General features: G+C 39.8%; 1 protein-coding gene across 1 annotated transcript; it reads left to right on the top strand.

Moving 5' to 3' along the window:
* The first annotated feature begins 4,594 nt into the window (after positions 1 to 4,594).
* Positions 4,595 to 5,234, top strand: LOC122060889 (calcium-binding protein KRP1-like). Its single transcript, XM_042623996.1, has one exon. It carries the CDS (start codon positions 4,745 to 4,747, stop codon positions 5,084 to 5,086), a length of 342 nt encoding a protein of 113 aa, XP_042479930.1. The 5' UTR covers positions 4,595 to 4,744; the 3' UTR covers positions 5,087 to 5,234.
* The last annotated feature ends 19,613 nt before the right edge of the window (positions 5,235 to 24,847 follow it).

Consider the following 24,847-nt stretch of genomic DNA (forward strand, 5'->3'; position numbering starts at 1 on the left):
TCTTTACTCAACTCAAGACATAGATCTCAAGATGAGGGTCGCTAATCCGGTGTCGGATTCAAGAGATCTGACCCCCGGTGACATACAATTATCATTTTTTTTCCCATTTTCTTCTTCCTTCCTCACTCCTCTACTTTCTTTTTCTCTCTCTTCTTTATTTTTCTCACCCACCGTGTAAAACAATAAATGAGGTGAAGAAAAAGTAATAAATGCTATTTATAGTGGGGTCAAAATATCTAATGACCAGAGTGGTAGGTCACACTAGTGGGTCCAACCCATCCATAACCACCCACCAGTCGGCCAAAACTTAGCCGAAACATTGGAACTTTCAATGGGGCTTGGCCCCGACACATATTTCACTCTCGGTAATCGATTAACATGCATACTTGGTATAAAAATGATTACATACCTTTATTGTGTGCACATGGCCTTGTGGTACGTCCATGTGCACGGTTTGGGTACGCCGACTCCACTAGGCACTAACTCCAGATCATTTGGCCAACCTGAGTTCAGAGTCATCCTTGCCATCATGTTCCATAAGGTACTCGAATCGGCTCGCTCAGGTTCAACACTTGCAAGACCAAACTGAACCAACTGAAAAATTAGACCAGGTTTAGAAAGTAGGGTATTACAGAAACGAAATGTAGTCTACATTTGGCATCAATCAACAACTCCTCCTGGAGAGATGATGACCAGAGGACCAAGCATTCATAGAGAATGATAAGCTTAGCCCACCTCTATTACCTCTTTCTCCCACAAAATCCCACTCCAATGAGTTCTATTATTTCTTCTATTTTCTTTTTAATCCAACCTATAACATGTGGGACCCATTCTCACATATTTTCCACCGCTTTTTATCTCTTCTAAACATAGACCTCAATGTTTACTACATTGAAAATTATAAGACCATATGGGAAGGCCTACCCATGTGGAAACTGTAAAATACCATAGCTCAAACATTTTAAAGAAGTGATTTAGGGTTTCTTGATCTGCACTGATCATGTAACTATACCTGATCTACACTCTTTTCCTCCCAAGTTGTAGGCTGGATGAGGCTGAAATTTGATAGGTTCCTACTTACATTTCAAATTTCAACTTGAAAAGGGTATGCCTTGTGTTAAATAAACTTATAAAACATTTAAAATAATTACAACAAGAAAAGGAACATATGGTTAATCTATATTGATGCTTGAAGTGGAAATTATTAATTATGAGGAAGTTACTATGAAACAGAGAATTGCTTAAAAAGTTGGCAATGTTCTGGCCGGTTCTAGTAGCAATTACCCAACCCAAACGTAAGTCATCCCACAATATAACCAGTTCAGCATTAGGCAATCCTAACCCTTAAAAACTCAAGCGGGTTAGGGGATTGATCCTTTTGAACAGACCAAGATAACTACAGTTTGTCATTTAGGTCTTCTGATGAGTTGATGTTAGAAAGTAAAACGGGTAAAGTATTTAGACTTATTTGGAAATGTTATATTTGTACTGGATGAAATATGAATTCTCAACATCATAGTAATCCTTCTTCTTGAATCAGGAACAAAAATAATTTGAGTTGAGTCGTATCAGAATGATACTATCCTTAAGGTTGTTAAACACCCCTAATTGTGCAACCGGGTTTACCATTCTGTTTATACCTCCAAGATAAAACAATTCCTAATCTCATAAGATGCACTTTAATATGTGATTGCATAAAGAAGTCCGAAGGCTATACTAATTATCAGACACAAAGTGACTTGGAAGAACATGACACAAAGTGGGAAAAACAAAAGTACTTGCTAAAAAATCCCTTACGAAATTTTCAGACTATCTATAGAATATATAAACAAAGTACCTTTTCACGTATGACTGTATTTGTTTATATACAGATGTGTCTATACGTATACAAGCGTCCCTGTACACATGTCTGTATGTGTACAAACGTCCCTGTACACATACAAGAGTGTCTGCACACCTATATATAAATGTAGACCACACCCGCACCCATCCTTGGCACGAGAAATATTTAAAAACTTTGACATTAAATATAAATAAATCCAACAGTTGATCCTGTATTTATGGCTTAGAAGATTCAACCAAACCCAACCTTCTGTTACCAAACAAAAAAGAAAAAATGAAAAAAATCCCAAACCATGCATACTGGGTCTTTGCTTGAAGAGTTCATTGGTCCATACCATCGAGGCTTGCCTAAGCATCTAATGTCATTTCTTTCTATTTTTACTGTTTTTGATAGATCACAAATCAGATATCATATGAGGACAAACAGGTCCACCAAAAAATTAATGAGGACAACAACCAAACTCAGCATTGGAAATTTCTGTGGAGTTTCGTCGCTTTAAAAACTATCAAGTATTTTGGCTCTTGTAGAAAGAAAATTGACAAGAAAATCAGTAATTGTGAACTCGTATCCAAGTTGACAATCAAAGCCAGGAACTTTCCTAACCCAAAAACTTGGCGAAACAACAGCTAGATGATCCAAATCTAGCCACTTTATGAGATCATTTATATAGACTTTAGGAATACGTGTTACCCCTTTCCACATCCACGGAAGAGAGAAATGGAAGGTGGTTTGAATTTAAGATATTCAACAATTCCTTTACAAGCTAGAAAGTTTGTCTCTACCATGGGTGAAAGTAATGTACATTCATCTAAAGATTATTATTATTCCTCCTTAATGTACGAAGTCAATAATATCCCTCCCTCAAGATGCTCATCTCAAGTGTCAAGACTCAAAACACACATTCATCGGTAAAGGAATTCCTCCCTGGTCATGGCTGTAGGGGAACCTCCTCCCATCCTTCAAGTATCTAAAACTATGTTCTCAAAAATAAAGATCTCATTATTCTAACAATTCTTATAAGCCAATTTTAATTCACCCAGTATTCATGTTTGATCTTCAATTTTTTTGTTTGGCAATTATTTTATTTTATTTTTTAATCAGTAAAATAGTAGAAAAATCTATGAAACTCATCTCTTGTAATAGATTTCCAAATCTATTTAATTAAAAAATATCTCCAATTTTTTTTTTTTTTTAAATCTTTGTTTTTTCTCTTCGGTTCCAACCAAATTTCATATCCAATTCCGAATTCATCTTGTTAAATACTCAAATCTATATGATCGATCCCATTTAATTGGGATATAGCTGAGTGAATTGTTGTTGTTGTTATCAATCCTTAATTTGGATTATTGGGGAAAGAATGGCCCTTGCAATCAATAGAGGAAGAATCCTCGAGCCTTCGCTCCCGCCACTTTGCTTACATGCTGCTCATGCCTTTCAGAGGCATGAAAATTTTGCATGGGTAAGCAACTGATGATATCAAATATCATGTATTTACATGTCTACCCTTATATTTTTCACATCTTTTAAAGGCATGAGCAAAGTATAATTAAGCAGGATTTTGCATTATCAACTCCTCCTTTCTTTATAATACTCTACTAATTATTCTGGTACCAATATTTGAACCTTAGCTGCTTAAGAACATTAACTTGTTTCTTACCATTTAAGAAACCCAAGATGTTGGTAATACTATAATAATTAATAAAGTGATTAAAGTATCAAATCATTTTTTTTTTAAATATATATATATAGAATTAAAAAATATAAAAAAAAAATGAAAAATAAAAGAGAAAATGCCACTTACATGGCCCTATTTAAGGCTATTTGCATAGCGGCCCATTTTGGCCATGTGGAAGGCTGACTGATAGGAAATATACTTGGTTCAGCCACATGTAAAATTTCAGGCTAGGCTTATCACCCACTGTGCTGGGCTGAGATTTCTAGGTCAATGATCAGGCCATGTGGGTCTGACTGCACCCGACTTGACCTGACTCTATATACATTTAAGGAGAAAGAATGTTGTCCATTCGCACCTTCCTATATGGCCAGAAACAACTAGACGTGAAAATATCCAACATGCACTGGGGCAGCTAGGTCTTTTCATGCCTAGCTGTGTCCAGTGTAGAGGGCACAGGTAGATAGCATTCTCTTGTTTAATCTGGGAAAAGAGAGATGCCTAGTCATGTGGCTAGCTGCTATGCATAGACACAAGAGCACGTGAAAACTACCCGGCCCATGTGAAAAAAAAAAAGTCCATACATTTTGATACCCTTACACACCTCTCATTAGGGGTTGGGATTTAAAAAACCTGACCTAGCCCGACCTGGTTGAACAATGCCACAATATAGATATCTAGGGACTTATTTTAATGGACCGTGAAGAGAACTTATCCCAAAGTAGGAAGGAAAAAAAAAGATTGGACAAGCGATCACTTACTGATCATGTGGCCCCGCATCAGAGCATCAATATGGGTAGATCCCTGATTTTTTCATAGACTCCTGTGTATAGGCGCAGGAACCAAGCGACCAGGTAGAGTTCTCGTTAAAAATAATAATAATAGAAAAAGACAAGGAAGAGTGATATTTTTTGTAATTTTATGCTCATGGTGGCCTGATTTAGGAAGCAAAGAAACAGTTGGAGATTCAATGCAACTTCGAGGAAGCAGAACTTATCTAACGAAGGGGCCACGAAATTGAAATTGAAAATGAAAGAAGCTAGCGACAACCATAAACTCCCTCTTATCTGTACCTCTGTTGGCATCAATGGTGATTCTTTCCACGAACACCTCTTTTCCCATGCTTTTTCTCTTCTTATTTAAAGACCCTTCCTCTCTACTTCTCTATCTACCATTTTCTGTCCACCCACGAACTCTCTCTACCTTCTATTACTAGAATTCATTTTGAAATGGCAGGAACCAGAGAAGTAGTTTTTCAAGATTTCTTTCCATTGATGATTGAAAGATTAGGCTCCGAAGGATTTATCAGCGAGCTCTGCAATGGGTTCCGTCTGCTCATGGATGTAGAGAAGGGTCTCATCACATTTGAGAGCTTGAAGAGAAACTTCATGTTTTTGGGGTTGCAGGACTTAAGTGATGATGAGCTGTTCTGTATGTTGAGGGAAGGGGATTTAGATGGAGATGGGGCATTGAATCAGATGGAGTTCTGTATTCTCATGTTTAGACTGAGCCCAGGTTTAATGAATGGATCGAGAAGGTGGCTAGAAGAAGCTGTTGTCAATGAGTTGTAAGCTGTAATTTTATATGTCAAAAAGTTTATAGATTAACAAATATTGTCTTTCCTGTAATTTGGTACAATTGAGTGTGGATCAGGTTCTAGAATCATTCTTGTACGATTTGATCCACACAGATGGAATTCATTATAGGATTTTCCTTATAACGGGCAGCCTGATACAGTGTAAAAACTTTTATTTTTAATCAACTTGTTCTGAACCACCCCTCCCCTCCGAAAAAATGTAAAGGGGCCAAGTTTAACCTTCCACCCCATAGAAGAGAAAACCTCTTAATCCATGGGATCTCACCCTAAGGTTGGATTGATAGAGGTACTTTGGATCTTTATAAATATGGACGAGCTAATAATAGATATTCATTATTTCATGAGTCTAATCATATCATCAAATCACTTTGAACGAAGAGATTCTCTCTCCACCTTCATGATTGAAAACTTTCTCTTAACTTTTAATGTACACAAAGAATAACCAAGAATTGCAACTAGGGTCTTGTATTGGCTGGCTTATTGTCAAAATCACATCTCAGCTTGATGACACACTATCCACAATATTCTAGAGGTTTTTTGAAACAAGATTCTAATCAAGTTGCGTTGAATTCTGCTAGAAAAATGGTATAAATCAGTGGCCCTTATTGACAAACATTTTATGGTTCCAAAAATGTTCTTTTTCCCCTAAATCCCACCAATGGCTTATGTACATGTCTGAAAATTACCCTCCCCATTGTTCTAGGAATTCCATTCGAGTGTCAAAATCTTTGAATGAATAGATTCACTTATCACTATAGTTGAAGAAAAACTCAGTCCACCTTCTCTGAACAATTATTTTCTTGTATCTATCTATTGATTCATTATGTCTTTTCAAGATATTCATTTTAAAATAAATCTAAGATCAAAGCCTTAGTGTTAGGGGATTCAGCCCAACATATGGAGGAGACAAAGGTTAGTTGTTGTACTACAACTCTACAAGTGCAACACCTTTGAGGAAACGCAATAGATCTTTGCAGCAACACCATATGAAAGTGAGGAGGAGATCGTCTTCTCCATTCGACTAGGGTTCAAAACCCTAGATGTAAGAACTAGATAGAGAAGAGAGAGAGACTATGATTTGGCAAGGAGTGTCTCCAAATTGCAGGAATGGCAAAAGAAAGATATTATGTGTGGGCTAATTTAATTTCCCCTCTATCTCTTATAAAAAAAAATATCTCATCTGCTAGACCCTACTTTGCTCTTATTGGTAGTATGGGATCCCCAATTGCGCCATCCACTAAAGCATCCTTATTTAGCCATATCTCCAATGCTCAATTAATAATATTTGCATACAAAGAAACTATCTAACGAATATACAACCAAACAAAGTAAGTTTATCAATCAAATTCCTCCCTTTTGTAATGTCGCAAAACGAATACAAGTATAAAAGAATTTTCATCATTGATTGGACACCAAAAAATACTTGCGAAACATTTAAAATATAATTATTAATACATAATAATTTTTAATTCTTTTGTAAATAATTTACAAAGCATACCATTGTGGGACCGGAAGCTATCCACTCATTGGGTTTTTGAAAAGTAAAAATAGAGTTCAAAAAAAAAAAAAAAATCTATAAAATCAATATAAATTATTGTTATCAAAAAGATCAAGGCATCGATTATGGCACATGGACATATGATATGTCTATTCCAATCCTTTGATCATGGATTCAAGTATTGGTCTCGTATTGGATCGGTATCGACTGTGACCAATCCCAGATTCTTGATCGATCCAGATTGGTTATTCGTATCGTTTCAAGGGTAAAATAGTAAAATAGTACTTTAAAAAAACAGGGGTAAAACCGACTGATACCCACCGATCTGATCCAATTTGGATCGGTATCTACCGATATCGATACTGATACCGTCCCCTAAATCTATGCATTTGATAGAAAGGATATGGTCTAGAATAGCCACATGTCTAATTGCAAAGTCTAATTTAATCAAATACCTCGTTTTTGTATTAAATATCACGTGTATGTCCATGCGGCATGTGTACTAGTACTCTAGACGTTACTGTGTACTGTGTACTCTGTCAACTCTAAGTGGAAAGAAATGGTTTAGATTTAAAAAATAAAAAATAAAAAATAAAAATAAAAAAAACCATAAAAATTGATGGCCCAATTTTATTTGTGACTTTCAAAACATCACCTTTCATTGTTACATAAATAACTGCCGAATTAAATCAAACATGGAAGCTATTAGTTTTGATCCCACAGCCACACTGAGGAAGAAGAGAAAAAGATAAGATACAAAGAGATGTACACCAATTTTCTAGTGAGAAAGAACGAAGGAAGATGAGCAGAGGAGAAAGAGTGTTTGGCGATCTGGGTGGTAGGGTTTCTGCTGAGGAGGAAGATGGTGATGGAGGTGATAGGGAGTCTCTTGATCATGGTCCAGAGGTTATGTTTCTGATGGTGTTCTAGAGGTTACCCTCCCAAAATGATCTTTGCAAAGGCTTTGGGAAACACATCATGGCCTGCGATTGATTCACTCCCTGAACCGATCCAGGCAGGCAACATTGGTCGCATTGTCATTCCCCAACAAGATTATGAATCCAAGAGGCAAAACTTTCGTTTTGCTCTTACAGGGAGAGTTAACTTTCGCCTGATCTCTCTCGATGCCTTAAGGGAGGAGGTTCGTGAAAACTAGAACCACTAGACACACCTTGGGCCACTCACAACTGGATTAATTTGACTATCTAGTTAAAACTACTAATAACCCAGTTCAATGATTTTAGGTCAGCTAAACTCAGGGGAATAGTCAGGCCGAAGGCCTGAAAACCCGTTAGGAAAAAAAAATTATGGGTGATTTGAATCCATCCACAATTTTGCAGGTGATATTATAAAATAGGTTTTCTTTTTTCTTTTTTCTTTTTTTTTTTTTATTTTGTTCTATGTGACCATATAAAGTAGCATATAATGACAAAGATGGAAAATAAATTATTGAGATTATTGTATAAGTATAGATCATAATTGGCCATTTTTGAGATCCGCCTAAGGGCGTCAACCAATTCCTTTATGACCATTTGGTTTGAATCCACTTCAGTTTGAGATTGCCATCATATATCGAATACTATTTGCATTCTGTTCCACAGTTCATACTTTTGTAATCATAAACCAAATCATTTTTATTTATTTTCAACCATAACTTGGAATCAGAGAGTGATACGTGCATACTTTTAATGGAGTTGTTGGGTCATTATAGGTTTCTTAGAATTAAATTACTATTATATTGTATTTTAGTGGAGGTAGGAGTGCAGGACGTCGTGCTTCTTAATTGGTTATTGTTAATGGATTTGGACGTCGTGTTCTTGAAGTCTATTTCCAAGAAGATTTCTCACTGATTCTGTAAAGCTAACCCAGTAGCGGATTTTTTGGTTAAAAATGCATCAAAATCTGGGATCTCTGAATCTTAAATGCCCTTTCCAAGACACATTGTTGAGGACTTGGAAAATGATGTTTTGTATAGGCATAGATATCGGTTCTGTTAGAGTGTTGCTTGCTCCCTCTGCTGATGGCCATGCCAAAGGTGGAAGGTTTAAGTTGCTCTAGTGGTTCCGGCCTGTCTTTATGTAATTTTTCTTTTTCCATTATCATTTAATGAAATAATCTTTTACCAAAAAAAAGTGTGGTGCATATGTGGCAACATGGGTGAGGTGGGGTAATTATGTAATGGTGGATGTATATGCTTTAATTCCATAAATGAAGAATAGAAGAGGAGACTAGATTGATTTGATTTATCCTATACTTTCTCTTGAGAGAAATGAGGTATTAACTTCCTCGATAGAGCTAAGAGGTGGGCTACCTCCTAATTAGTCAAAATCTTTTATCTTTCTTATTTTCTCTCCCCTATTCCCACCCCAATTTCTCTCCTCTTATTTCTCTCCTTCCTCTACCATGTTCCTATCAGAGATCGAATTGATCATCTTTGAATGGTTGAAATCAAGATCATGGTCGATTTCGATCCAATTTGACCATATATTTAAACTTATAATCATAGATCAAATCACCCCTGCCAATTGCCTACAAATATGAATGATGTGAAAAATAGGTGTAAGACTACTTGGTTTATTACTGCTTGTAATGATAGAAATCAGACTTCGGCAAATAATTAGGGGCTGAGTATTAAATGGAAAAGACCTAAATAGCATATTGGAGATCAGAGCAGTGACGGAGTTGATGACCCTTTGATTATGAAGGAGGAGGCTGTTGATTTCTATAATGGATTGTTTGGATGGACCCTAAGTTTTCGGTGGTTGGGAGAAACGTACGCTCAGTTTCCAGTTCAAGCTCAATTTCAAATTCAAATTCAAATTCAAATTCAGATTTGACTTTGAAGGGAGGGGGTGATGAGCAACTGATGATAGCAAATATCATGCATTTACATGTTTACCCTTGTAGATATTTTTTACAGCTTTTAAAGGCATAAACAAAGTATCTGGAGGAGGATTTTGCACTATCAACGCCCCCTTTTTATAATAATACTCTACTAATTTTGCTGGTACTAATATTTCGGATTCAACTCCTCTACGGTGCAACATGGTGTCTGTCGTGTATTCAATGATCAGAAACGCTTTGACACAGAGCCCAATGTGGTCACACCCAGCCCAAGAAATTTCTAGGCGTTGGATGCACGCCAGATACCATGTTGCGCTATCGAGGATCCAAATCCAACCTTGTTGCTTAAGAACATTAACTAGCTTCTTACCATTTAAGAAACCCAAGATATTGAGAGACTATGATTTGGCAAGGAGTGTCTCCAAATCGCAGGAATGGAAAGAGAGATATTATGTGTGGGCTAATTTAATTCCCCCTCCTCTATCTCTTATAAAAAAAAAAGTATCTCATCTGCTAGACCCTACTTTGCTCGTATTGGTAATAAAGGGATCCCCAATTGGGCCATCCACCTAAGCATCCTTATTTAGTAATATCTCCAATACTCAATTAATAATATTTGCATACAAATACACTATCTAACGAATGTACCACCAAGCAAAGTAAGTTTATAAATTAAATTCCTCCATTTTGTAATGTCCCAAAATGAATACAAGTACAAAAGAATTTGCATCATCGATTGGACACCAAAAAATGCTTGTAAAACATTAAAAAAATAATTATTAATACATAATAAATTTTAATTCTTTTGTAAATAATTTACAAAGCATACCATTGTGGGATCGGAAGCTATCCATTCACTGGGTTTATGAAAAGTAAAAATAGAGTTAAAAAAAAATATTCTATAAAATCAATATGAATAATTATTATTATCAAAAAGATCAAGGCATCTATTCTGCTACATGGACATATGATATGTCTATTCCAATCATTGGATCATGGTTTCCAGTATCGGTCTTGTATTAGATAGGTATCGGCTGTGATCAATCCCCGATCCTTGACCGATCCAGATCGATTATCCGTATCTTTCAGGGATAAAATACTAAAAAAATAGTACTTTAAGAAAAATAGAGGTAAAACGGACTGATACCCACCAATTTGATTCAATCCAGATCGGTATCTACAGATATCAATACCGGTACCATCCCCTAAATATGTGAATTTGATAGAGAGGACAAGGTCTAGAATAGCCACATACATGTCCAATTTTAAAGTCTAATTTAATCAAATACCTCGTTTTTGTATTAGATATCACGTGTATGTCCATGCGGCATTTGTATTAGTACTCTAGACATTATTGTGTACTCTATCAACTCTAAGTGGAAATAAACAATTTAGATTAATATATATATATATATATGTATTGATGGCTCAAGTTTATTTGTGACTTTCAAAAACATCACCTTCCATTGTGACATAAATAGCTGCCCTAAAATCCAACATGGAAGCTATAATAGCTTTGAACCCACATCCACATTGAGGAAGAAGAGAAAAAGATAAGATGCAAAGAGATGTACACCAATTTTATAGAGGTTGAGCAACTTGCTTAATTACATTCACTCCCGGGGGCTAGTCTAGCACCCCTGAATTTTAACTCTCAATTTTTTTTCAAGATAGCAATCAAACCCTTACAAGTAATTTTTCTTGGTTCACTTCAAAACATTAGGTGTTCTTCCAAATGGCTCAACACAGATGGCTAACACCCAACCTTAAAGTGTTTTTCAATGGAAAAGTACAAACCAAGTGTCTACCCAATGGCTCACACCCAACCTTTAATTTTAGTCTCCAAGTGACTCTTCTTGTGTCTCTCACAATGGCACCGTTTGTTTCAATGTAAAATTTTATCTGAAAAATTGGAAAAATTTACATGTAAAATTTTACACCTTGAAAAATTTTCTAATGTTTGTTTTCAAGATGTAAAATATCACTATAAAATTTTCCAATTTGATTTACCATTTATTTTACTTGAAAAAACTATTTAACATAATTACATAAGATGCATAAAAGTTTGAATCAAGCAACCCATATTATATGATTGTAAGAAACATGTATTGACATTGTACCCACAAAATTACATGATTTGTGCAATTAAAGGCAAATGACCATAGCATTGGCAGAAGTGACAATGTGGGACCCAAGTGAGGTATATGAGGAGTATGAGCATTGGCAGCCTACAATCTCTTCTTTAAAATCCTCTCTCTCTCTCTCTCTCTCAAAAGTTAGAGAATAGTAGAGAGTAGAGATTAGAGATTCTCTCTTTCTCTCTCCTTTCTCCAAAATTTTACCGTTGGAGATGGACACTTGTCTCCATATCATACACCTTTGCTCGTTCTCCTTTAGATTCTCGCCTTCCTATTCCTACGTTTTGTTCTTGTCTACAAAGCAAGAGCAGCACTAACTCTCTCCCCTCTCTCTCTTTCTCTGTTTTCTGAGTGTTCTTTTTTTTTTTTTTTGGGGGGGGTGGGGGGGAGAGGAGTGGGGGTGGGTCGGGGTTTGATCTCCGTCTCTCTGTGTATCTGTCTTCAGAGTTGAAATTGGATACATCTTTAGTTCAGTTCAGTTCAACCGGACAAGGAAACCCAATTTGATTTCTCTGTAATGGATTGCCGGCGACATTAGAGATGTTGTTTTGCTGTGTTTACTTCTCTTGCTAGGAAGCTCCGGCATTGGAGTGGAAGCTGTGGGCGAAACGACAGAATTCGACTTCAGCACATTATCTTTAAGTAATCTGAAGCTACTGGGAGATGCCCATTTGGACAATGGCACCGTCCGTCTCTCGCGTGATCTGGGAGTTCCTTATTCTGGCGCCGGCAGGGTCTTGTACAGTGAGCCAGTCAGATTCTGGCAGACGGGTACTCATTTATTGGCTTCTTTCTCCACTTTGTTTTCCATATATGTTACTGTTGAGGCCAAATATGTCACCCTCCTTAGCCCAGCTGAAGCATGTATACAAATCTGTCACCTCGGCCTCTCCTCACGCCGACCTACCACCTTGACCTCTTTTCATGCCGACTTGCCACCTCGATCTCCCCACAGGCCGACCCATCACCTCGGTCTCTCCTCAAGCCGACCTACCACCTCGGTCTCCCCTCAGGTCGACCTACCACCTCGGTCTCCCCACAGGCCAACCTATGTAGACACCCAATTTTGTCACCTTCCTTCAGCTATGATGAAATGTGGATCTTGGACGTGACTTTTGACTTCTAATCAATAAAGATAATGATTAACTGAGAAAACCCGGAAACATTTTCCACCTGCCTGAAAACCTTAGAAACCCCGTGCGGGAAGGAAGAGGGTCTAATTTTGACTTTTCATATACAAAGAAATCCGGTCAAGATAACCATACAGATGGATAGTACTCAGAAATATGATTTTGACGATATATGGTACGTCAAAATCGGACCGTCGGATTTCCAGCAATCTTCCCTGGAAAATCACATTTTTTTCGTTCGCATGTTGCACACACCAGCCAACCAAGCCAGCTAGCCCAGCCAAGCCAGACAGCCAGCCAGCCTAGCCTACCTCGCACCACTCGCTTGCCCTCGACGCATACTATGTGAGCCCTCGCTGCATGGCCTGCGCGCCCCCACTGCCTGCCTGCGTGCCCCCGCTATATGGCTTGTGTGCCCCAGTCGCGTGGCCTACGTGCCCCAGCCCCATGCTATGCGTGCCCCTGCTACATGGCCGCTTGTGCCTACCTGCTTGCCGCGTGCACCTTGCTGCACCATGCGCATGCTACCCTGCACAGTTCAGCCTGCCCCGCGCGCCATGTGCTGCACACCCATGCCAACCTCCCTGTACACCCTTTGTGCCTAGCCTGTGCCCAGCTACACACTATTACCCGCACACCCTATGCACATTTCCCGCATGTCCCATGCATTTCAACCCAACCTTGTGTGTCGCCGTAAATGGCCGGGATTGTATTCCCCTGACCTAGTGGGTGAAGAAATTCCCTCTTCACCCACTTAAGTCCAAAAAACCATTTTTTTACTAAAGATTTTCTCTCCAAGAACCCACTTTTTACCGATTGGATAAAAACCTTCACCCACCCATTTTGGTCCGAGAACCTCTTTTACTACTAAAGATTCTCTCTTTAAGAACCCACTTTTTACCCATTGGACAAAAACCTTCCCCCACCCATTTTGGTTCGAGAACCTCTTTTACCCAGTGTATAAAAGTCCTATCCTCCCACTTTAGGCAAGAACCCTTCTTTCGTCCATTGGATAAAAATGTTTCCTCTTTCCCATTGACCGGAAAAACCTATAAATACCCTCCCCTCCTTTGGATTTCACACATCAGAATCCCACCTCACTCCATTGTAGTGAAACTATCATCCCCTCCCCCTCTTGATTTTCTTCGGGTCTTCGGAGTGATCTTCGTCAAGATCCAAAATCTTGTTCGGATCTTCGAAGTGTTCTTCAGGACCTTGAAGATCTTTAGTCCAAGTCCTTAGTTCAATCAAGTTTTTGTCAAAAGTAGTATGTTCTTCAACCCCTTCCTTTGAGTGTTCTTAAGTTTTACCAAAAATAGAAATCCCTACCCCTTGAGGTTCTTGGGGTCTACGAAGCGATCTTTGTCAAGATCCAAAACTCTATTTAGATCTTCAAAGTGTTCTTCGGGGCTTTGAGGATCTTCAATCCATTTTTAGGTCAATCTGTTTCTTTCTAAAAATAGTAGTTCCTAGCGGAAGCCCTGTTCGAGTGCCCCTAGAATCTTTCTACAAATAGCCATTCCCAACAGAAGCTCTGCCAAAGTGCCACCTCAGCCTAGCCCTCTCCTAGCCTATCCCCACCCGAAGCTTTGTCGAAGTGCCACCTCAGCCTAGCCCTCCCCTAGCCTATCCCCCAATGGAAGCTCTGCCAGAGTGCCACCTCATCCTAAGCCCAGAAATAGCTTTCACTAGCAGAAGCTCTGGCCGAATCTAAATTCAGAAATAGCCTTCCCTAGCCGAAGCTTTGTCCGAATCCCAATCTGAAAGTAATTATTCCTAGTTGGAACCCTGTCCCAATATCATAACAATCAACATCTCTTAAGAAAGGAAGTTGGAGGTCAAGACCATCTTCCCTGAGCCAGGAGAACACGAAAGACAGTTCAAGCTGGTACTAATTAGGGGCCCACCCCTCTTGACCCGAAACAGGGGTCAAATTCAAGTATAATCTCTCTCCTCATTTAAGCATAATGTAGATATCTAATAGACCTTGTTTTAATATACATAGTAGTTTAAATTTAGTCAATGTATTTATGAGTGATAACTTAGCCATGCATGTGGAATAGTAATAATTATGAAAAATGTTCGTTCTTAAGCATCTAGTAGGAAGACCGGGTGAACTGGGCAGATTGGGTGCCTAACACCTTCCCAACTCTGTAACCTAACATTTACCTTAAATCTTTGGACCATACCAATTATCGAGACTTTTTCTCCAAAAATTAGTCCCACCCCCATGTCCTAGGCCCATAATTCTAGGTGGCGACTCTAATCCCCCATTTGTATGATCCTGATCCTGATCCCGATCCCGATCCTCATATTGGACCATCATCAAACCCCCATCTCAAATAATGAATTTTGCACTGCGAAATAGGTCTCCATGTATCTCTGAGCAATGATACGACGGTGCAAGGCCCGCAAGCAAAGCACACATGACAACCCCTCCCCTCACATGAAAGAGAAAGAGAGACGAGAGAGGATGAGATACAAGTCCTTTTCCCCCCAAGGGAAGAGAGATATCAGTCCATCTCTGGCCGCTATCCTCACAATGGCGACTCCACTGGGGACAAGGTCAAGCTTCCGATACTAGATGCTACTTTTAAATGTAAGAACATTTTCCACCATCACATTTGTTTGAAAACATATTTGGCAAACCCCATGTTTATAATTGTATTCGCTAACCGCATCATGCATTGTGCTCAAAGTGAAATCATTTAGCGAGGGACTCCCTGTCATGCTCACACCCTCGGGGAGGTCAACGCATGTCATAAAGAGTACTTTGAGAGCAAATGATACCCGTTTCCTGTGCAAGAATGGAAGGTATTGTCAAATGGCGAGGATGTTGTAATTGTGCTAGCACCCACGGGGAGGTTCGCGCACTTTATGACATTCTGAGATCGAATGGGTCATCAAACAACGAGGATGTCTATAATTATGCCAACACCCTCTGGGAGGTCCGTGCACTTTATGGCATTCTGAGATTAAATGATAGTTACCCAATATTACACTTATGCACACAATTACTCACGGTTCCACCACCCCGGGGCCAATTGCTTAACCTCATGTGTAGTCACGAGTAATGGGCAAGGAAGTCATCCTCTTGATCTCGTACCTACAGGTATATCAAAAGGATCATGTACCTTGCGTATATAGATCCTGTCAAGGAAGCTTTGTCGGTCCTATTGCATCCATTGCATGCTCGCATCATGTAGGAAATAGATGAAGAAGCTAGGAGTGCCACAAGCTAATAATAGAACTTGTTTGCGATCTTGATGATGAATGTTCATATATTATATTTCCATTGTAAAGAATTAATTTCCTAAGTGGGTTTTGGATAAAATGTGTCCCTCCTCTTTAAGGAAAATGTCCAGATACGTGACTTAGGGGCAATCCCATCGGAGTCATGTCAAGTCCCGAGAAAATCAGGAGGAAGGACACCTAGTGGGAAAAAGAATAAGGAACGTATGACTTTATTACATGGAATGTCTTATGGGAATATTCTCCACAAGCCATTTGTATAAATCTCCTGCTTATGACATTGGGTGGACTATGGGCATCGAACCCTATCCATCCCCTGTCATTAAGTGGACTAACTTTGGATGGATCATTGGTTGTTAATATAGTGAGTGTGTGAACAAGGGATTGGGAATTTAAGAATCCTAAAATAAGCCACTTTTGTTTTAGGCACAATTTCACACCTCAAGTATTCTCTACGGTCCCTTTGGACGCGTCTGGATAATTGATTGATTCGCCTAAGTCCAGTATCACCCCCGTCATCTCTCTGAGATTGTTTACTACCAAGTGATTACAACTCAGTTAGTATGGACCCACACGACTCTGAATAACCTTAACAGGCCTGGGTTTGTCCCATGGAGACCTTATAAAAAGAAATAGCTGAAGTCAAGAGAGGGATAGCTCAGATATTGTATGCACTTCAGAATCCTCCCAAAACTGGTCCCAGGAATGACCCGACATCGGCTACAGGAGATGTGGATCAAAATGGAGCTATAGGTTATCGTGGGAACTCTTCTTGGGTTGACTCAGGAGAACCAGAGCATGTTAGGCCAATCGGTCAGAGGGGATCTTCACCTACTAGCCTGAATAGTTAACAAGGGGTCTATTCCAGGGTCCCTCCTCCTAGGGTAGTGATTAAAGATGAGGAAGAGGAGTTTGCCACACATGACCAAATGGAGCCTCCAGAGATGGATAAATAAAGGAAACTCAAAGAGCAGTTAGAGAAGTTGGAGAACATGATTTGAGCGAGGAAAAGCTCGGAAGGCCAAGCAATGGATTAAGAGGAAATGAGTTTCTTTTCTGAGGCAAGAATTCCTAAAAAATTCAAGTGACAGACTGATAGGTTTGATGGGTTAAGAGATTCAAAGGCTCATCTCAAAGTCTTCCTCAGCATCGCCAAGTCGTGGCAACTTGCAGATAATTAGATAGGGCAAGCCTTTATGCTAACCCTATCGGGACTAGTAATAAGGTGGCTCATACAGTTGGAGCCATCCCAAACTCAGAATTGGGCAGTAGTAGTGAAAGCTTTCACCAAACAGTACTCATACAACACTAAAGTGGTTGTGAAGCGATGAGAGCTTGAGATTTTGAGATAACAACCTAGAGAAGGATTCACCGCTTTCTTGATGAGGTTTAAAGATAAGGCCACCAAGATGGCAGATCAGCTTCATGAGCAGAGCAAGTAGAGATGTTGATAGAAAACCTATCAAAGCCCTATTATGATGTTCTTTACTATCAGCATTTGCAAACTTTTGATGCCTTAATAGCCACCGAAACACGTATGGAGAACAGAATTTTGAGAGAGGCCCAGTATCAAGGATCCTCCTAAGAACCAACCAAGAACACCCGAGTCAGACAGGGAAAGGGTCCAGAAACTAATATAGTGAGTGTAGTTCAACAGTCAGTCTCACCAGTTACTTCTTCACAACCCTTCATAATACAAGCAGATGCACCCTCCCAAAAGGTGCCTCATCCAAGAAGGCAGTTTTCTGACTTGGGAATAACTGTAACGCTAGCATATGAGAAGTTAAAGAAACAGGGATTACTAGGGATAGTGGCTCCAAGAGTAATCAGCAATCCTCCTCCAGCTTGGTATAGGGATTATGAATATTGTGCCTATCATACTCAGAAGGGGCAATACATTCAAAGATGTTTGGGTCTACAACATGCAATTTAGGGCCTAGTAGACAATGGAACCATTGAGGTCAAGGTCAAGTAGCCTCCCAATGTCAACACCAATCCACTCCCTAATCATGTGAACAATCTAGATGAAGAAGCCACAGAGAATGACCCCACTCAACTCATTATACCTAGAGCTCGGAAGAACCATATGAATGCCCGTGCTTACAAGAAACTCATGAGTCAAAGAGCTAGAATCATAAGGACTCTCAGAACAAGAGAAACATTAGAAGAAGAATCAGAAAATTAGACACCCGCCATTCATCCTTCCACATCAATAGAAGGGTCCACAACACCACATTACCAACCCCCACCATACCTTCCACCTTTGCCATATTGTCGGCCTCTGCCATATCATCAACCTTTCCCCCACCATCAAAGTGGAGGAACCTCTTCATCCTATCACCCCCAATCTTCATATCCTACCTCCTATATCACTTCATCTTCATACCATCCCGCTTCATACCCCTCATCACCCTCATACCAACCCCACTCTCAAGGTTCGGTGTATAACTTAAAGGAAGGATGGACAGACGGGTACGATTGGAAGGATATGCTTGCACTACCAGATTTCCTAAAAATGACCTCATCAATAGTGAATGCATTAAGGAAGACCAAGAAAGTGATCCCACTTCTCTAATTCAGCCCGTTATATCTTTAAAGGACGATCCAGAGGTAATTGAAGAGGTTACAGTTGATCTTCTTAGAGTAGAAACCGCATTGGCCATAGGGGAACAGGTTAAGGAACACATCTCCCTAATCAACATAGGGAGTGACACAGAGGATGATGAGTCAAGACTGGTCCAACTTCGAGCCATTGATGTCAAAACCAATCCTATGGAAATCTTTTAGTCCATATGCTTTGAATACTACGAGCGTTTAGATGCTGGAGAATCTGATGAAGAACCAAGTGAGGGGGAAATCAGTGAAGAAGATGATGAAAATGACAATGAGGACGAGAATGAAGATGAGAAGGATGGAGATGACTTTGAATCTCAGGAAGATGATGAGTATTTAGACTGGGATGACTACCTAGGGCCTGTGTACAATGATTATGATGATGAGTCAAAATACTACTCACCAGAACATCCGACATGTTTCTCAGTCTATGCTATTAGTGGAGATGATTTAATAGCTGATCTGATAGGTGGCATTTACCCTTCCCTCAATATGGGAGGAAATGATTCTACGTCAGATTCAGGAAGTGATGAAGGATCTAGAGATTTATTTAGATAAACCCGAATCTGCATTAGAGATGGAGGAAAAGTTGTGTGAAGTGTACTCCAACACGTTGAGAATGCAGGAGAGAGTGGAAGAAATTGACAACATGCTAGGTGAAGTAACCGTCAGTGATCATTACTTCCGTGAGTAGTTGGATGATTTGGAAGAAATAGGGCCAGATGACACTTTCGCAGAGGCGGTAGACGCTGCATTCCAATAGCTTTCCAATGTAGTCAAGAAGCTACGAGCCAAAGCTGTGGATATTTGTGGAGGACCTCGACTTCCTACCCTAACCAGGGAAGGAGAATCAGAAGAAGAAGATGATTATGTGGTAGGGATAATCACCCTAACAAATAGTGATGATGAAGACTGCTATCCCACGGAGAATATTGTAAAGAAACCAATCGACGTGATGGAAAATAAAAGTGAGAAAGACTACAAGGGCAAGGCTCTAGCAGTAAAATAACCAAGGGCTAATGAGGTCGGAACTAGCAGCTTGAAGAAAGAACCAGAGAACCCAGTCTTGGCTCAACTCAAGAAGTCCCAAGAAAATATCTCAATTTGGGGATTACTGATGGCATCCCCCACACATCGTGAAGCAATCTTGTTGAAGTCCCACACTAATGTCCAGGTGCCAATTAAAATAAATCCAGCACATCTTGCACATATAGTAGGAGGAACATATGCGGTGTAATCCCTGTTGTTCTTAGATTCAGAACTTCCCAAAGCGGTCCAGCACAATCGAGCTCTCCACATGATAGTAGAATGCCTTCACAAAGTAGTTCCCCAGGTTCTTGTTGACAATGGGTCCACTTTGAATGTGTAACCGTTGAGATCAGCAAAAAGTATTGGCATCAACTTGGAAGAAATGAGGCCAACCACCCAAACCATTCGGGCGTATGATAATACCAAGAGGAAGATCCTTGTCATCATTACCCTTTCTATAAAGATTGGCCTGGTGAAGTTTGACATTGATTTCCAAGTTATTGACATACCAGTAGCTTTTAACATGCTCTTAGAAAGGCCCTGGTTGCATCATGCGAAGGCAGTGTCCTCTAGTCTTTACTAAAAAATGAAGTTCATCTATGAAGGAAAGGTGACCACAGTAACTAGAGATCCTGAAGTGGTGAATACCTTGGCCAACATTGAAAATGGGGAAGAACAAGACCAAGAGGTCCAACTAAGTGGTTTTGAATTAGATACAACTTGTGCAACCATTGCCAAAGAAGGGCTAAAGGAGGAAGTCCTAACTAACTATGAAGCAATCTGGAGTCAACCAGTGAATCAGATGATGAAGAATATACAATATTTTCCTAGTATGGGACTAGGGAAATATCATCAAGAAGTTTCAAAACAGCCTAGTTTGGCAGTGAAAGAAAGAAAGAATGGTCTCGAGTATACTCCTCAGACCACCAAAGGGCAAAAAGTGCTAAGGATGACTAAGAAGATTTTTGTCTCATACTACCCTACTCTCAATGGGTATTTTGTAAAAGAAGGAGAGGATTTCCCCTTTTGTGGAAATGTGGAGCCATGGTTTGATGAAACCGCAACAAAGATACAACCAAGATTTGAAGTGTTTTTTCAAGACGAGTTCGACTGGGTGATTCATGAAGTTGAACAACAGAAAATGCTTGTCAATGAAGGTGACCAAAACAGTTGCATCACTGGGATAGCAGAAATTGCACTGATTGAGACTGGGTGTTCCTCTAGTGATCCTACAACATTGATCCAATCAAAAGAGGCACCTATCGTCGAGTTCTCCTGAAGAGAGAATGGGAGAAGAAGATAAGGCTCAGTTGGAGTCTACCACTTCCCATTGATTTGAAAGACTTCATTTGCTTCCTCCTACGAGAGCCAAGAGCCCGAGAGCTACATGAGCTTAAGCCTCATCCCTTCAGAGGAAGGAGTGTGTATGCAAAGTAAAGAAAAGCACAGAGAATGATGGTCTGTATGTACTGTGCCCGAACCAATTACAACGGGAAGTCTCGTGAAGGTGGTCAAAGATGTGACCGAGGCACCGGGATGGCATCCCTCAACAGGCCCAAAAAGATGGACTTCATAGAAAAAGGATTGAGCAGCCTCCACCAATCTTCACCCCTTAGAATATTCTACTTTCGAGAACATGAGATTGATTAGCTGATATTCGTGAAGAAGCGGGCATCTGTCCAGAAGAACCATTGCACTATGGAAGAAATAGCAACAAATTTTTCAGAAGGAGAAGAAGGCCCTTTGCCACACCTCCTCATCCATCAGGCCACTGAACCACTCTTGAACTAGACAAGCACTGGAGAAAACTTCAAGTTTGCTCATGCTATTGAGTCAACCAGCCTGAATACCCATGGCAAGAGCATCAAACCAGTTATCAAGTCTATAGTTGAGTCTATTGTTTATGATTCTATGTTAACCACCCCTCTTGAGGAGATTCTAGAGTCCTTGTATGTCGAGTCTATTATTCCTTCTCTCATGAATGAAATTTATGTTTTCGAGTACGACTTGCCTCCTTTTTCTGATGATGATCTTAATAAATATCAAGAATCAATAAAAAAATGCAAACCAAAGAAAGCCAGCCCATCTATGAGGATATTCAGGTTATTAATCTAGGAACCAACCAATGCCTTTGAGAGGTGAAAATTGGCATTACCCTTGATGACGAAGAAGCAGAACAGATGATTAGTCTTCTGAAGGAATTCGCTGAGGTCTTAGCTAAGTCTTATGAGGATATGCCTGGTATCGACCCCAACATCATGCAGCATTCATTACTGACTTACTCTGGGGCAAAGCTGATAAAATAGAAGCTCCAAAGAATGAAGCTAAAATGGAGTGAGAAGATCAGAGAAGAAGTTGTGAAGCAGTGGAATGCGGGATTTCTACTAGTGGTGAAGTACCCCCAATGGTTGGCCAATATTGTACCAGTACCAAAGAAAAATGGTAAGGTACGAATGTACGTAGACTTCTGAGATCTTAACAAAGTGAGCCCCAAAGATGATTTCCCATTACCTCACATTGATGTATTGGTGGATAATACAGTGGGGCATGCTTTGTTATCATTTATGAATGAATTCTCGGGATACAATCAAATAAGCATGCACCCGGAAGATCATGAGAAGACAACCTTCACCAATCCGTGGGAAACCTATTGTTACAAAGTGATGTCTTTTGGACTGAAGAATTCCGGGGCAACTTATCAAAGAGCAGCTACAGTCATATTTCATGACATGATGAACAAAGATGTGGACGTCTATGTGGATGACCTGATAGTAAAGTCAAAAGATCAGCAGGGGCATATTCCATCGCTAAGGCGTTTCTTTGAAAGAATTAAGAAGTATTAGCTGAAGCTGAATCCTAAAAAATGTGTATTTGGGGCAACAACATGAAAGTTGTTAGGCTTCTTGGTGAGCAAAAGAGGCATTGAAGTCGACTCTATCAAGATTAAGGCAATTCAGGAAATGCCCACACTTCAGACTGAGAAGTAAATACGAGGATTTTTAGGTCACATCCAGTATATTAGTAGATTCATAGCTTAGTTGACTACAATTTGTGAACCAATTTTAAGCTATTGAAGAAGGACCAGCCCACTAAATGGAATGACCAATGCCAACAAGCTTTTGACAAAATCAAGGGATACCTCATGAACCCAACAGTATTGACATCGACAGTGGAAGGAGAGCTGCTTCTGTTGTATCTGTCTATAGGAGAATACTCCATGGGTTCTTTGCTAGCACAGAAAGAGACAAAAGAAGGTGCAGAGCATGCCATATATTATCTCAATAAGAAGTTCCTGGAGTATGAGTCATGGTACACATCTTTGGAAAGAACTTGTGTTGCACTGATTTGGACAACAAAAAGGTTGCGACACTACATGGTTTCTTATCCAGTGCACTTGATCTCAAGGATGGATCCCATCAAATATCTCTTCGAGAAGCCTGCTTTAAAAGGAAGGAAGGGTCGTTGGTTGCTTTTACTATCAGAGTTCAACATCACCTATGTTACTCCGAAATCTATCAAAGGGCAGGCCATAGCTGATCATTTGGCTGCCCACCCCACAGAAGATGGAAGATCCTTGGATGATGCCTTTTCCGATGAAGGAATCATAGCGATGGAAGAAGAAGATACAGTTAATGAATGGTAGTTATTCTTTGATGGAGCAACCAATCAGAAGGGATGTGGTGCGGGAATATTGCTTGTCACTCCTGACGGCCTTTATTTGCCTTTATCTTTTCACCTTAATTCTCCCTGTACCAATAACATTCCTGAGTATGAAGCTTGTTCTTTGGGACTAGAAATGGCCTTGACCATTGGGGTTAAAAGGATCAAGGTGTATGGAGATTCATCCATTGTCATTTGTTAGACGCAAGGAAAGTGAAAAACTAGAGATGAAAAGCTAAAGCCGTATCAAGAACATCTAGAAGAGATGGTTGAACACTTTGAAAAGATCTCGTTCGAATACTTCCAGAGGGATAACAATAGGTTTGCTGATGCCCTTGCAATCTTAGCTTCCATGGTAGAATGCAACCCTATGGCTAGGGTCCAACCATTCTTTGTAGAAAAAAGAAGCAAACCCATTTATCAGAACTCGGTGAATTCTCTCACTGTGGATGGTCAGTCTTGGTTCACTCACACAGTGGATTTTATTAGGGAAAGGAAGTACCCGGTTGGAGCAACTGACAGAGAAAAGAAGTTTCTGAGAGGATATGCCAATTTATTTTTCAAGAGGATCTACTATACAAGAGTTCCTATAACGAAATACAGTTGTTGTGTGTAGATAAGGAACAAGTTACAACCATCATGGAAGAAATTCATCAAGGTCTTTGTGGACCCCACATAAATGCCAAGATGTTATCTAAGAAGATCCTTAGGCTGGGATACTACTGGAACACAATGGAAGCAGATTGCTTGGACTTTGTCATGAAATGCCACAAGTGTCAGATATTTGCTAACATCATACATATCCCACCAATAGAGCGGCATTCGCTCAATTCACCTTGGTCATTCTCCACTTAGGGCATCGACATCATTGGGAAGATCAATCCCAAAGCATCCAATGGTCAGGAGTTCATCTTGGTAGCCATTGATTATTTCACCAAGTGGGTAGAAGCTTAGTCCTATGCAGTCCTCACGTCTGCTAAGGTAGCCAAACTCATCCAAGAAAATATCATCTCTCAATATGGAGTACCTCAAGAATCGATATCAGATCAGGGATCCCATTTCTAGGGTGACAAAATCTACACAAAGTTCAGTATCAAAAGACATTGCTCTACCACTTACAGGCCACAGAACAATGGGGCAGTGGAAGCAGCCAACAAGAATATCAAGGTCATCCTACAGAAAATGGTGGAAACACACAAGGATTGGGTTGATAAGTTACCCCTTGCCTTATGGGCATACTGGACTTCTGTACGATCCTCGACAGGGGCAACACCTTTCTCTTTGGTATATGGGTTGAGGCGGTTTTACTCGTGAAAATCCTGGTACCATCCTTAAGGGTACTTCTTGATAGTCAACTACATGAAAGAGAGTGGGTGAAGGCTAGATATGATGAGCTTAATTTTCTTGATGAAAGGTGCATAAAGACCATGAATAATCTAAAGAAGTATCAACTAAGAATGGCCAGGGCCTTTAACAAAAATGTGAAGCCCCACCACACAGATGTGGGTGAACTTATTCTTCGAGAATAAAGAGCCCAATTCATGACCCAAGAGGAAAATTCAGGCCCAACT

This window comes from Macadamia integrifolia, chromosome 14, assembly GCF_013358625.1.
Source record: "Macadamia integrifolia cultivar HAES 741 chromosome 14, SCU_Mint_v3, whole genome shotgun sequence".
Taxonomy (NCBI): Eukaryota; Viridiplantae; Streptophyta; class Magnoliopsida; order Proteales; family Proteaceae; genus Macadamia; species Macadamia integrifolia.